The sequence below is a fragment of the Amphiprion ocellaris genome, chromosome 24 (assembly GCF_022539595.1).
Source record: "Amphiprion ocellaris isolate individual 3 ecotype Okinawa chromosome 24, ASM2253959v1, whole genome shotgun sequence".
NCBI classification, from domain to species: domain Eukaryota; kingdom Metazoa; phylum Chordata; class Actinopteri; family Pomacentridae; genus Amphiprion; species Amphiprion ocellaris.
This window is the reverse complement of record NC_072789.1, coordinates 2,957,874-2,972,749: the sequence shown is the minus strand read 5'-3', so window position 1 is coordinate 2,972,749 and position 14,876 is coordinate 2,957,874. Positions and strand designations below refer to the sequence as shown.

At 42.2% G+C, this 14,876-nt stretch overlaps 1 protein-coding gene across 3 annotated transcripts in view; it reads right to left on the bottom strand.

The window, feature by feature from the left end:
• hecw2b (HECT, C2 and WW domain containing E3 ubiquitin protein ligase 2b) overlaps window positions 1-14,595 on the bottom strand; it is a 48,175-nt gene extending 33,580 nt beyond the window's left edge. Inside the window, exons 1-3 of one of the 3 annotated variants that reach the window (XM_055008196.1) lie at window positions 14,064-14,595; window positions 4,614-5,876; window positions 184-291 (exon numbers count right to left, since the gene is read on the bottom strand). In XM_055008196.1, coding sequence (XP_054864171.1) covers window positions 184-291; window positions 4,614-5,013 — 508 coding nt within the window. In that variant the 5' untranslated portion in view covers window positions 5,014-5,876; window positions 14,064-14,595. Of the gene's footprint in view, window positions 1-183; window positions 292-4,613; window positions 5,877-9,537; window positions 9,666-14,063 lie in introns of those variants that run through there. The other 2 variants (XM_023268365.3, XM_055008197.1) reach the window with 2 other exon arrangements.
• Window positions 14,596-14,876: the final 281 nt, after the last annotated feature.

Genomic DNA, 14,876 nt, shown 5'->3' with positions numbered 1-14,876 from the left:
GTTTGCCATAGACTCCACACCTCTGTCATCATGACTTCGTCAGATTTGCCTTCTTCAGAACTCCTCTAGAGCAACCGTTTTCAGAGGCCAACACAACTTAGTGTTTAAAAATGTGTGAAATCGCCCTTTAACTAATATATAAATGCAGCTAACGTAAGTAAATGACACTTGGATTACACTCACGCTCCATGAAGTAGGGCCCCGGCTCCAGTCTCCACACAATCTGTCCTTTCTGGGTGCCATTTATTCCACGGTTCTTGGAGTCCCACACATTGGCCACACACGTCTCATCTGCAAAACACACATTTACGTATTTAAGATGCTTCTTTGGTTCTACAAAGATCCTTGTTTCAAAGCAGGCCTCAGTAGTAAGCTGCAAGATAGAAATTAAAAAAAAAAACTGCCCCCTATAGAGCCCATCCTCGTGAAGCAAAAAGCCATAAAGCCTCATATACTGTGGACTGTTGGTGAGATAGTCGATGGTCCACAACTGCTGTTCCCTCCAGCTTCCCCCTGAGCAGTGATAACTGTATTGATGTATTGAAAGCACCAGAAGAGTAAAGAAAACATGATCCTCACAGTAGGGATCAACCTATATATGAGCTATATACACAGTTTTCACCATTTTGACTCCACTACAATCAATATGTGCTTTAACTCCAGACTTTCAACTGTAATATGAAGGTATTTACATCCAAATCAAAGGCTGGATGTAAACTGTGTCAAGTCCAAACATTTATGGACGTGACTGTATTTTACACTCTTAAATACTAACACCAAGTGCAAAGAACCAAACCGAACACAGGGGATGGGTTTACAGAGCTGCAATGGTTAATTAATTAGTTGTCAACTTTTACATTAATCGCTAACCATGTGACCAGACTAGGCACGAGCATCTCCAGCTATTAGCATTTCTTGTCTGGTCGCTTGCACACCAAAGCTGCCAACTAGACACGAGCATTCCTGAGATAGGAACTAACATTGCTAGGCTAATCCATAGCATGTCTGGGGTAGCAGTTAGCATTCCCCAGTCTAGTCATTAGCACCTCTAGTTTAGCAATTGGACATGAGCAGCTAGCATTCCTATCTAGGCTAGTGACTAACTCTTCAGTAAGTAATTAGCATCCTAGGGCTTGTGGTGTGCATCTTCAAGCAAGTAACTAGCATTCCTAGAGTAGTCACTAGTATCTCTAAGCTAGTCATTAGCATCTCAAAGCTAGCCATTAGCATTCCTTGTCTGGTCACTGGTCATCACAAGCCGAATAAGAACATTTAAAGTGGCTGCTGATACACTTTAGCAGCTTTAGCTTACAGTTGAGAACAGAAACATGAGAGTAAATATCTGTAAGAGCACCTGAACAAATACATTTTGGCCAGGATAGCACTGTTACCTTACAGGTAGTTAATCCTGCGGTGTGCCGTTTTGAAGTCTGATATTTAACACGTACAAAAGAGCTGCTCAAGAACCAATTATGTGGAGTATTAATCAATTTTTTCTCAAGCAAATCTGGTAAACATTTGCTGATGATACCATCTCAAATGTGAAATTTTCTGCATTTGATTGATTTAACTGTTGGTTTGTTGATTCATGCTGAGTGTTCATACTGTGTCCAAGCACCAGTTTCTTATCTAATCGATGAGGAGAGTGTACGGAGTTATGGGCCCCTCGAAAAAAGCACTACATGCAGCATCTCTGAACTTTTCACATTAGGTGCTGGTGTTGACACTGTCCCTAATTTCCAGAAAATGATCAAGACATTGTCACAGGAACAAAAACCCACAGCATGGAAGGATGAAGCACTCCCTGCTGATCTGCCAGCACTTAAATGCCAGAGAATAATGCTCTGTGGACACAGCCTAATTGAGGGAATGACCAGCAGATGAAACGGCAAGAAAATAGATTTGTAAACAGACTGTGGCAAAAGTAGTGTGTGTGTGTGTGTAATGTGACACAACATGAATGATAATAATCTATCATCTTTGCATGATTCGTTTCCTTCAGTTTGTTCTCATTTTTGGAGATCTTACATGGAAGGTAGGGTAGTGTGTTGCACTGACGAAGCACCATGGTGGAGATTACTTGTTGCTGAAGGAAAAAGCTCCTGTCATAAACCACACCCCTGTCTCTCTGTGCCTGTCGAGCCATCAAACATTTACGTGCACATAATGCGTAAAGGACAAATGGCCCGTATCCTAATGCTTCACAGACACAATCACATACACAGCAGTCTACACACTACGCCCTATGTCATACCAGGTCACCGTTAATAAACCCTGACTATCTGTGACATCTATGTGCCCTGATGACCTGCAGCCATGCAAACCTTATAAACTACCCACGTCTGAATACTCGTACAGGTCATACAGCAAGGTGAAGCTGCTTGGCTCAGCTGGCTCCAGGGAAGCATGGCCGGCAGCCAGGTTGGAAGCAGTCCACACCTCTGGGGAGGAAAATCCTAGAAATCCTCTCCCCATACTTGGATCAATACCAGCAAAGAGCTGCACAGAAGCTGGAATGATGTAGGGATTGTGTTTCACCAGCTTTCTCTCTCTCTGTGTATTGGATAAAGGATTGTCCATAGACTCTTCCTCTCACAAAATCGTTCACGTGTGGTTTGAGATAGCGTTTGTAGAATAGTATGTATTTCACTGGCTACTGAAGGCTGATCTAGTACACCTAAATCCGAGAAGTAAAGGGCATTCACAAGGCCAGCAGTCATCGGCTGTTATGAGAGAACATTATCGAACATTAATCTCATAATACCATTTTGTAAATAGTGCCAACAATGCCAGAGGAAAAAGCATGCTTTATGTTAATACTAATAAGAATTGGCTTGCATGTAGTAATCGAATAGGGTCATTTATGTGAGTACATGAGGGGATATTCAGTGGAAAATATACAGTTTTTAAACCTTTTAAAACTTACAGGATTTAGTGTCTCCTGACACAAGAAAAGAAAATTATATTAAGTGTTGAAAGTATAGGTTATTGTCTTTCTTTTCAGTAGTGAAGATAGAAAAATATGCTTTAATTGAAGACTTCCTTTATGAGATTTACTATACAAACACAGAATATGGACAAATGGCCAATCCTTGTACATAGTTTTGTTAGTTTAGAATTGCTTCTTTGCACTGAATGGGATTCCAATTAATTTCATTGAACTTTTTGTGTAATGACATTAAAGATTCAGATTTTTTCCCCCCTTTTCTTTCTTTCTAGAATTAATGATTTGAATTCAGAATTAAAGATGAGATTGATTATATGAGAATGTTGGCTTCACAGAGGCCTGACTCCCCCTATCTAACCAGCCCCAAAGCAACTCAACAACATTGTCTATGAGACCTCTCTTGGTAAATGTCGAAGTCTTCCAAATCTAAACTCGATACAGACATTTGCTGGCTTCGTCAATCCATTGAAGTGAGTCCATTTGCTGCTTACTTTTCCATTAATGTTCCTCAAGGCCTCTTTCAGACATTGCTCTTATACAAGCTACAAATGACAACATGTCCAACTAGTTCACCGCCTACTGAAATAACCTAGCGTTACAGAGGCTCAGAAGCATATTATTAGTTAACAGAGTGACACTCGCAGTTTTGTCCTGTTTTTTATTCGATTTGACCAGCCAAAATCAAAGTCATTATCAGAAAATTGTGTTTGCTAAACTCGTTAGTCATCCTAACAGCCCTTTCTATTGTGGAAGAGAAATACAGTATTTGAAAATGCAAACAATAAAGCATAAATGTGATCTATGTGCTGCTAATCCAAGCATGCTTTGGTACCAAACAGATGCTAATTTTAACCCCCTACTCTGCCAAGGAAAAACAGCACTACTCCCACATTTCTATATTTTCTGCATGGATCATCAGCTTGTGAGGAGGTTGTGTTATCCCCAGTCCTTTAGCCTGATGCTATCAAATGCACATTAGAGACCCATTTGGATGAAATTTTCAGGGAAGGTCAGAAATGACTCAAGGACCAACTGATTAGATTTTGGCAGTGATGCAGCTTATAGTCTGGATCCACAGACAGACCTGTTAAAGATTTCTGCATCATAGCATCACTGTAACTATGACAACACGCGAACACTACGTTAGCTGCCTGCTGACGATCACATGATTGTGATCCTATTAAGAATCTACCGCTGTGGACTTACCAGGATGTATCCGTCAGAAATGATCCAAGGAACAACTGATTAAATTGTGGGGGTGTTTCTGAGTTCCATCAACTTCCGCCGCCCACTACATATTTAGGTCACGTGATTCGGTATCCGTACATAACGTGCACATAGATAACACACGCCTGTACTCAGCGCAAGGTCATTTTGTTTGTGGGTACATCTATATTAAATGGACACATTCTATGTTGCCATGATTTCTACCACATATTTTTTCCAAGATTGCAGCCGCCAATGATACGACTGAGCAGCCTTGGTGGAGTACTGCGCTCTCTGAGTGCATTTCTTGTTTATAGGTTATTATGCTCTGATTTTACTGGTCCGGCCACTTGAGATCAAAGTGCTCTGTATGTGGCCCCTGAACTAAAATGACACCCCTATTTTAGATAATCAGCTGTTTCATTTTCCACCCTTCAGCAAGTGAGTTGCAGTTTCTCACCAATATGGTACAGGCCAATCCAGTCGGTGGCATCCACTTCCTCCTTAATGTCCCAGAAGATCACCAGGTGGCTGTGGCCTAATGTCAGCTGGTATGTGGACGCCGTGAGTGATGAGCGGCTTTCTGAGGTCACCAGGTCTGTGTCACTATTGGCCCTCTGGAGCCCCACCCCCACCGCTTCAGGCTGGTTCGCCGATGACATGGCGGAGGAGGAGGATGCTGATGAGGCTCCGACTGCTCCCTGCACCGACAGGCTGCGGAGGTTGTCGGGTCCAACTGTGTACGGCCGGGTGTGCGGGGTGCGCCGACGCACTGCCAGCAGGTGCTCCCGGGCGCTGCTGTTGGGCGACGATGAGGTGGACGGGGATGAGGAGGAAGCTGTGGCGGCGGTCGCCATCATCACAGCCGAGGTAGTGAAGGGAGGGGGTGAAACGCGAGGCGGCGAGGAGGAAAGCTGGTGGTGAAGGTGCTGGTGGTGGTGGGAGTGGGACTGAGGGTGAGGATGGTGGTGGTGGTGGTGGTAGTGGTGGTGGTGAGGGGAGGAGGGGGCAGAGGAAGTGGAGGGAGATGACTGGGGGCGGGGGCGAGGGGGGAGGACGGCGGTTGTGAGGGAGGGGCGAATGGTGGAGGTCAAGGGAGTGGGCAGAAGAAAGAAAACGAGGGAAGGGGTACAGAGGTTCAGAAAGACAAGGCAAACGAGGATGATTTTAGCTTAAAAGTGCACCACTAAAAGGGTAAGATGAAGAAAACTAGAAGGCAGGATGGAAGGCTGGATAGAATGGATGGAGAATGGACTTCTATTTTGAAACAGCAGTCCAGATCATGATTTCCTCTTTGGCCCTCGTGGCATTCCTTTGGGAAAGGCACTTCAGAATTCTCCAGTTCCACAACTTATCATTCCAATAGACATGAGATGTTGACAAGGCCGAACCTTTCTACCTCTTTATCAGTCATTTATATCCTGCTTCCACTGTCAGTACTGCTGAGTTATCTCCCTTAACGTTGATTTGCACCCTTCCATTTTGACAAATTTAAGGTGTCAACAGCAGAGCAATATTTTGCTCAAGGGCACTAGAGTACTGTGTAAATCATCCACCTAGTCATTACTGAAAGAGAGGGAGATGGAAGTGGCAGTGAAAGGCGAGGAAGAAAGTCTGAAGAACAATCCATATCCTTCTGCTGGTCTGTCCAGGGAGGAGGGGGTGATGATGGGGCAGTCCTATGGCCCACAGGGGAGGAGAGGAGGGATTGGAAATACCAGACCTGAGAAAGACAAAATGAGAGAGAACGAATAAGTAAGGTGAGTAAAGGGGGAAGACAAGGGGAACAAGAAGAAGGATGATGTTTGTTGTGTAATATAATTGCTTCTTTTGTACTACAGGAGAAGAGATTAGTCCCATAAGATGACAGTTTATGCTGTGTAAGCAAGACTGGAGCTAACATGATCAAAAGTTGTGCAAACAACAGCAAAACGGGCTAGAATACAGAGAAAATATGTATGTATGTCAACAAAATCAGAATCTCTGTGAACAAAATCTTTTCTTGCTAGACCAAGAACAAAACTGATGATAAGATTATTTATGCAAGCAACATTTCACAAAGGTCACTGTGTGCACAAAAACAATTTAAAAATCAGATCAGATCTTCATCAGTCCACAGGTTGTCAATGAGGTCTAAGTCAGGACTTTAGGGAGATCAAAACCTTCATTCTAGCCTGATCTAACAATTTCTTTGCCATTTTTGACCAGGTTTTCCTGAAGAATGAGGACGTAATCCTTATGCTACGTGTCCGCTAGATGCGTTTTTCCCACATTTAATGCACCACATCTGAAAACCGCCCACTTGGTGGGCCGGTCCTTGAGGCCAGTAGCTGGCGTTCAACTCCCGACGACCTTCTTCTCCAAATATCCTGTCCCTGATTGGACAAACGCATCGACTGGGGAGCTGTCTGCTGCTGGATTTCAACAGGCGGCCCGGTCGCAAACTTTTGTTTTATTACAAAAACAGTTCTGCGAAAAATATTTCTGAAAGCATTTGAGGCAAGAAATAACCTGTGCAGCAGCTGAATCTGTTCTCATTTTAGTTCACCGATGGCTAGTTTAGACGTCTGACCAAACGGAACTCTGCATGCCGCATCGAATTTGCATAAAGTAGACTCGACGTCTACTTTATGCAAATGAGTTGCAGGAAAGATGCACCGCAACCGGACCAGCATGCAAGGCGGTGCGTTTCACATAGACAATGAATGGGACGCGGGAAATTGCCGGATCTAGTGGACACGGACCTTAAAGCTTCATGATTCACTTTACTTTGTGTAAAGCACCAGCTCCACTGGTACCAAAACAGCCCAACAGCGTTATACTACCACCACTATGCTTGACAGTAGGTGTCCTTGCGGTTAAAGGTCTCACCCTCACACAGACCACAGAACTTTCCTCCAGAAGACCTTTTCTTCGTCCATGTGATCAGCAGCTATCTTAAAATGTTGTAATCACTCACAAGAACTTAAAATGCCATGCCACTGACACAGCTTTCTACTTCATCAAAAGAAACAATTCTAGTTGCTGTGTTCATATTGTTGACCTAGCAGATTTTGCCATGTTTCCAGAAGACCTATAATAAATCTATGAAACAATCAAAATACATGATTGTTTTTTTGTGAAAAGATACGTGAAACTTCAGAGTTATCGGAGCCATTGAAAACTCCAGATTGCCATGATATACCTTACAAGTGTACAGAAACTTTTGTTCACAAGTGTATGTGCTAAAGCTACTATAAATTGTACTACCTTTGAAAGACAGAACTTGGCAGCTGCATTAATTTATCGATAATCGGCTCACAAAAATATCAATACCAATATATGATAATTGGGAAAATGCCAAATACGGGCCCTGACATTTGACCGGCCCATAATCGGTCTATCCCTAATTAATACAAAAAGCTTTAAAGCTTTAAAGTTCAGAGACTGTCCTTCACGCCGTGGTCATGTGCACACATCATGTGCATGCAGTAATCATCATGTCATCTCCTGAGTGCTGAGCAGAAGCTGCACCGATTTCTACGATCTCCTTCAACAGACCCTGAACGATTCAGAATGAATAAGGTCTTTAACCCCGTCTGCTCCGGGCATCATAGTGTGCCTGACCCTAAACTCTAATACCGGCTTTATATGCAAAAGACTTCATTGTGTTATACTCTGCACAATGACAATAACTGTTATTTAAATATGTATACATGTACATGTATTTATGCAATTAGTTGTACTGAAAATGCGCTCACACACCCTAGTTGCACAAACACACACACACTGTTGTTAATCAGAAACAGCAGCACATGCATGTGAAGCTCTTGGGAGGTAAGCGTCCTTGATCCAGCAGCGGGATTAAAACAGAGAATGGGGTGGGGGAGATTTAATGTTCTGTTGACAGAATTCTTTCTCTAATCTGCTGCTTTTCCACAGAGCTTCAGTCTGCAGCTGGAGTCCCAGCTTGCGCTGCGGTTTCCATTTAGCCGTCCAACAAATTTCATCAGATATCTCTGTGAATTAAACGTAACATCAGAGTTTCCGTCAGCAGTTTCCGTCACAAATCTCAGCCTCAGAACCAAATGTACAAAAAGAAACTTTCCAAACTTTTGGCAGCATCACTGCTACTTTATGTTGTGGGATTTGATGGTTTGAAAATGTTTTTCCTACATATTAGATTATCACATTTTGTCCCAGTTTATTCATACTATGCACGGACACTTGCATTTAAATTTGTAGTAGGCAAGTCATTCGAGTTGAACACTACTGTTTTTTAACTTCCATTTCTTAACATAGTGTCACATGTCAAATAGAAAGCCTGATGAAGGTCAATTCAAAAAGCTACAGATTGCTTTTGATTAATACAGTCAGTCCTGCACCTCCCAAGACTAAGGATTAACACCTCAAAGAAACAGTCAGGGATGAAAAAGAGGACCAGTTTAGGCTCAGCATCCAAATTGTTTTGGTAACTGGTAAGTTTTACATTCATTTCCAAACACCTAAAAGTCTCTAAATAAATGCTTATCTTGTGATAATGTCTGATATAAACATTGCTATAGTATTGGAAGAGCTGTGAATCTTCTATGGAGTGCTTCACATGTTGATACAAGATGATTATTTTTTCCTGTGGAAGCCCACCAAGCCTCGGTTACTGATACGCACACACCCATTATTTATTTGCTTATTGTCCAGTTTTGATTCTTTTCCTCTGGTCAGTCTAACAGGCTTTATTAAACACGTCTTGGTCCTCATTGATTCACACAGCTGCAGTTTATTTCTCTGTAGGGCTGCAAGATGTTTTAACTCAGCATCGATATTGCGATGTAGTCACATTACGGGAAGTAGGGAAAATCAACGCAAACTCATTGCTATAGTCTTTTTAACTGCTTGATACAAAAAGATAACTCACATGATTCTCATTTTGACTATGAGTCACCTATAGAAGTCTGTCTAATAGAACATAATTTACCCCAACTAAAGGTTTCTTGGATACACTGATATTTTTTTAATTGTTTTTTGTACTTTATGTAAAAGACAAAGAGTTTCTTGACATGAGACCAACCGATATGGTTTTCTTCAGGGCCGATGCTGACCAAGAAAGGCAGATAGCCAATATTTGGAACCAATATACATTAAAAGTTAGTTATTAACAGCATGTGGTAGCAGGGAGCCTGTCATAGGAACTAGATAACTAGAGAAAGATGACTGCATCACAGCCAAAGTAGCGCATTTAATGTATTTTGTGATAACTGGTCAATGAAAATGATATTAGCAATCAAAGAAATGATAAATATTGTGTTCAGTAATGGTTCACCTGATAATCAAGTCTTTAGGAAATATGACAAAATCTTCCAGGTCAAAAATATATATACCGCCATCATGTCCTTGGCCAGTTTTACCTCATGACTTTTAGTAGCCGTCCACAAGCTTCTCGTTGTATCTTTGCGGGCCTCGTACCCAAAATGTCGGCACTGAGAGAGATACAGGAAGTGCAATCTTTCCTTCAGCAGCAGCTTCAAGCCTCAATGCTATTTATAAACCGCAAGACTTTGTGTCTAAAAATACACAGAACCTGGCGAAAACAGACCCAGGCTGACTTACAGTCGTAGCTAGTGGCAGTGCTACATTAACTGTATGTAGTGCTAGGAACGCCTTAAAGCTGCATTCATTTACTTTAATCCTAAAATGAAAGACTAATGGGGACGGGCAGAGATTTGAGTATATTCACCGGGGTTTCATATAAAAACTAAATGTTTGTGGGCTGAACAGGATGAGCACTTCTTTGCTCTCACTTCAAAACTTCCCACTGAAATAATATAACTGCTGACATTCTTCTACATGGGGTAGACGAATGAATTCTACAAGCATTAGAGCTTAACAGACGCAAGATTTAACTGTAAAGAAAAAATTGCAGCCAACACCAACGTAATCAAATCACAGAGCAGAGGAGTCCCTGAAGTCATAAACTTTGGCCTATTTGCAAAAAAAACACTGTTTTTTTGTGGTGTTGTGGTGGTACACCTCTGTGCCAGAGGCCAGGCATTAGACCAGGGGTGTCAAACATGTGGCTCGCGGGCTAAAAGCGGCCCTCCAGAGGGTCCAATTAGGCCGGTGGGACGACTTTGCAAAGTGTAAAAATTACAGAGAAGACAGTAAGTGCAGATTGAAAATTTGTAAAACTATAAATGTAAAATAATTTCTCGACCATGACAAGTTGTTTTGATCATAAAGTAAAATACTAGATTGCTCATTGTTCTTTTGGCATTTTGTGTCTCATTTTTGTAGTATTTTGTCTTGTTTTTGTTGTTTTTTTGTCTGATCTTTGTCGTTTGTCTTGTGTTTTTGTTGTTTTGTTTTTTGTCATTTTGTATTTCCTTTTTGTCTTGCTTGTGTTTTTTGTTTTATTTTTGTCATTTTGTGTTTTGCCTTATTCATTGCTTTGTGTATTTTTTGTGTTGTTTTGTGTTTTTTTTGTCCTGCTTGTGCTGTTTGTCTACGTTTCTAGCATTTTGTTTCTCGCTTTTGTCATTTTTGGTCTCATTTGTGTCATGTGTAATTTTTGGTCTCGTTTTTGTCGTTTGTCCATTTTTTTGTCGCTTTGTAATTTTTTGGTCAAATTTTTTGTCTCTTTTTGTTTTCTTTTTGTTTTGTTTTCATGTTGTATGTCTCATTTTGTGTCGTTTTGTGTCTCTTTTTTTTATATTTTGTCTTGTTTTTGTTGTTTTTTGTCTTTCTTTGTCTGACTTTTGACGTTGTGATCAAAGGAAAATACCATATAATTTAGTTCCAGATACCTGTGAATAAAGTTTGTGTTCCTTCTTGGAGATAAATTGTGATCTCTAAGTTGTAATGTGTAAATGAAAAACTGAGGCATAATATTTTCGAAATTGAATTTATTTTTCTGAAGAAATTCCAGGTTGTTCATAATGTTTTGTAAAAAGATAATTCATAAATGTGAATATGTTCAGAATGTACTTTTTTGCACTAAAATATTAGGAGTTGTGGTTATTTATCGGGGGGCTGCACAGTGGCGTAGTGGTTAGCACTTTCGCCTTGCAGCGAGAAGATCCCTGGTTCGCGTCCCGGCTTTCCCGGGATCTTTCTGCATGGAGTTTGCATGTTCTCCCTGTGCATGCGTGGGTTTTCTCCGGGTACTCCGGCTTCCTCCCACAGTCCAAAAATATGCTGAGGTTAATTGATTATTCTAAATTGCCCGTAGGTGTGAATGTGTGAGTGCTTGTTTGTCTATATATGTAGCCCTGCGACAGACTGGCGACCTGTCTAGGGTGTCCCCTGCCTTCGCCCGAGTCAGCTGGGATAGGCTCCAGCCCCCCCCCGCGACCCTAATGAGGATTAAGCGGTGTATAGATGATGGATGGATGGATGGTTATTTATAGGTTATTATGCTGTGATTTTATTGGTCACTTGAGATCAAATTGGGCTGAATGTGGCCCCTGAATTAAAAGCAGAGTTTGACACCCCTGCCTTAGAGCAACATTTAAATCCACTTCCATGTCAACTCACAGGATTTTAGTTTACTTTGACGGCTAAATTTACACATTTTACTCTGACAAAGGTTTCTGGTATTAGCCTGGACCACTGTGACGTACATGTACACAGTCCTGAAATAGCTGCTCCGTGATTGGAGAACAATGAGGCAGGCACATCAGGCAACATCTTCCTGTTACCAACACGCCCATCGCATTCCTCTCTGTCAGTTTGTGTGTCTGGGTTTCAGTGAATTCCTGCGCTTCTAAGCTAGCGCAGACCAAAGCGGCTGATCCAACATGACAATTCTCCACCAGACATTCAACTCACTGCCTAAGTTCAGGCAACAACATCATCCCTAACAGCCCAAACCCACAAGCTGTAGGACATCAGAACTGAAAATAGGCTTTACAACCAGTCATTACAACTTAACATGACAGCAAAGACGGTAAGTTAAAGGACGGACGACTCATACAGTCCTCTTGATGCAACTCATGGTCAAGTCCAAACTGTTTTTTCCAGACACAAGCAGCCTTATTCTTCAGAAGCTATTGTTAGTTAACAGCCATGATGACGTAGCTGGTATTGTATTGACCTTGTGAATCTGTGTGTGTGTGGTCATGACCAAATGTGGTACCAGAGTCACCTCCTGAAGCAGGAACTACCACGACATTACTTCAGTACTTTGGCAGGCGTTTAAATGTCCTTCTGTGAATAGTTTGTCAACACAACATAATCACAATTAGACAGATGTGGGCTTAAGATCGAATGAAGGCTGAGTTTGAAGATAGATTTGAAACACTGATGTACTGATGTGTATCTGGCCAGTGTGATCCACTGCAAGTCTGTGGATTTCTATTTTCGAAAGTGGGCTCCGAACAACTCCTTCCTGAAGACAGCAAACTACACTTGGGTCAATATATAATTGTGGGACTCTTTGTATCCTAGTTGACATTTTTGCTGTTTTCAGGCCTAAAATCAACATGTCCGGCTATAACCAAACACCACATGGCATTTTTACAGAAAGATTCTTCTAAATATATACTGATCATCTTATCAGACACAAAAATTCTGTAGTCTATAGGTTTCCCATTCTGGTAAATATGCATTCTTGCTGTACACTAAATATGATCCTAGAGTCAATAGCTGGTTATCTCAGGAAAGACTCCAGGAGCAAACTGCTCCAAGCCAAGAAAAATCTGATTCATAAACTGTCCAAAACCACCAGACACACCTGAAGAGCATTACTTGACCAAAACAACTCAAAAACTGTCCGAACACCTGTTCAAAGTGATCCAGGACCTGAAAAAATTAACCTACACATGCACAGGAAGAACATGCAAACTCCATGCAGAAAGATCCCAGGTCCAGGCTGAGACACAAACCAGGGATCTTTTAGCTTCAAGGAGAACATGCTAGCCACCAACCCCTGAACAAAACATCTCAAGCCTTTCCAAAATGACAAAAACTTGCCCAAAATGCTCCAAAATACCTCAAACTTCTCCAAAATGCTTAGAAGCATTTCCAAAATGACTCAAAACTTGACCAAAACAACTCAAAAACTGTCTAAAAACCTGTTCAAAATTATCCAGGACCTGAAAAAATGAACCAACGCATGCACAGGAAGAACATCCAAACTCCATTCAGAAAGATCCCTGGAAGGCCGGGACGCAAACCAGGGATCTTCTAGCCACAAGGCAACAGTGCTCACCACCTAAGCACTGTGCCACCCAACTGTCAAGTCAATAGACTTTAAAAACAGTCTAAACACCTGAGGATTTCAGTGGTGTTGCAGTGCCAGATGCATAATTCAACCTGATCCAGGTCTGTTTTTAGCCATAAACACCGGCAAGTGAAACACCATGCATGTTAAAGAAAACCACATCCTCGCTGTCGGACACGGATCCCAACCAGTGGAGCACACGGATGATCTGCCAATCAACTTGATGATAAATCAGCTTACACTGCAGTTTGCTATGTAAAGATTTTAATCGGGATCAGGCTCGACATGCAGCCACCGGGCAGGAAATAGTAAGGGATGAGCTGCCCTGTTATTCTGCTGGTGATTTGATTGTGTGAGCTTAGTATAGCTCTGATCTGATTTACTCACCTCCTCTTGACAGTGTGTGTGATCAGGCTCCCTTCCCTTTGTCTAAAACATATTCTCTGATTCTGACAGGAACACATGATGCTGCAGGATTTTAGTGTTTATTATTATTCTATGGGGCCTTTACTTGATCCTGCTCATCAGAGGAGGATTTCGCCATCTAACCCATCTCAGTCGGTGGCAGATGGATCACAGGGCGAATTAAATGCATATTAGTATTAGTATTATTACTACATTTATAAGCGTCATTTAACTGCGTACTGGTAACAGACAGGGCTCCAGAAAAAAACAAAACAGTGCAATAATAACCCAAATTATTTCATCACTTACCTTTGTGTGGTTATAACGGCCTCTGCATGGTAATAAAAGCCCAGAACAAGTCGCTCGATCATGGAGGACGGAGCTCCACACGGCCCACAAACCACCGACCCGACAGCGGCTTCCAAGCGGGAACCAACGCTCCCGATCCCGGCCACAGCCTCGCCGCCGCCCCGTAGCCCCAACGCGAGGTGGAAAAATATTTGCCTTTTTGATGATTTCCGTTTTTATTTTCTTTAAATCACGGTCGCCACATCTTTCCTCTCCGCTCCGTCGCTGGCTTCTCCTCCGCGAGGATCTGGGTGAAAAACATTCATATCTTATTTATTTGGCTTCACATCCGCCTCCCCGTTTCCGCTGCTCCAGACGCTTCATTCCGCAGCAACCCCGGAGTCAAATAAAACCCACAAAGACGCGTCTCCACCTCAGGTTAGGAACTTTTAAACAAAAGAAAACAAAAGAGAAACACAAAAAAAGCCAGGCCTTGTTGTGGGAGTCCGTCCTGACAGAGCTGTCCATCTAAACATCTAACACCTCCCACCTCCACCTCCTCCTGCCCACACTGAGGGACAGGGGTCGCTAGAGGAGATCCAGGACCAGCTCTGAGTTTCCACGAGAAATGGAGAGTTTACACATTCAGTGAGGTAGTCTGACATAGGGCATCCGAGGATAAACTCTGAAAGTGTGTGTTTCTGTCTGTGTCTGTGCAGGAGGGTGGAGGGTTAGTCTAGTTAGTTTAGTCGAGTCTAGTTAAGATAACTTACCAAACGTTAAGGTAAGTTAAGATGAGATAAACTGAGATGAGTTGAGCTGCGATGAGTTAAG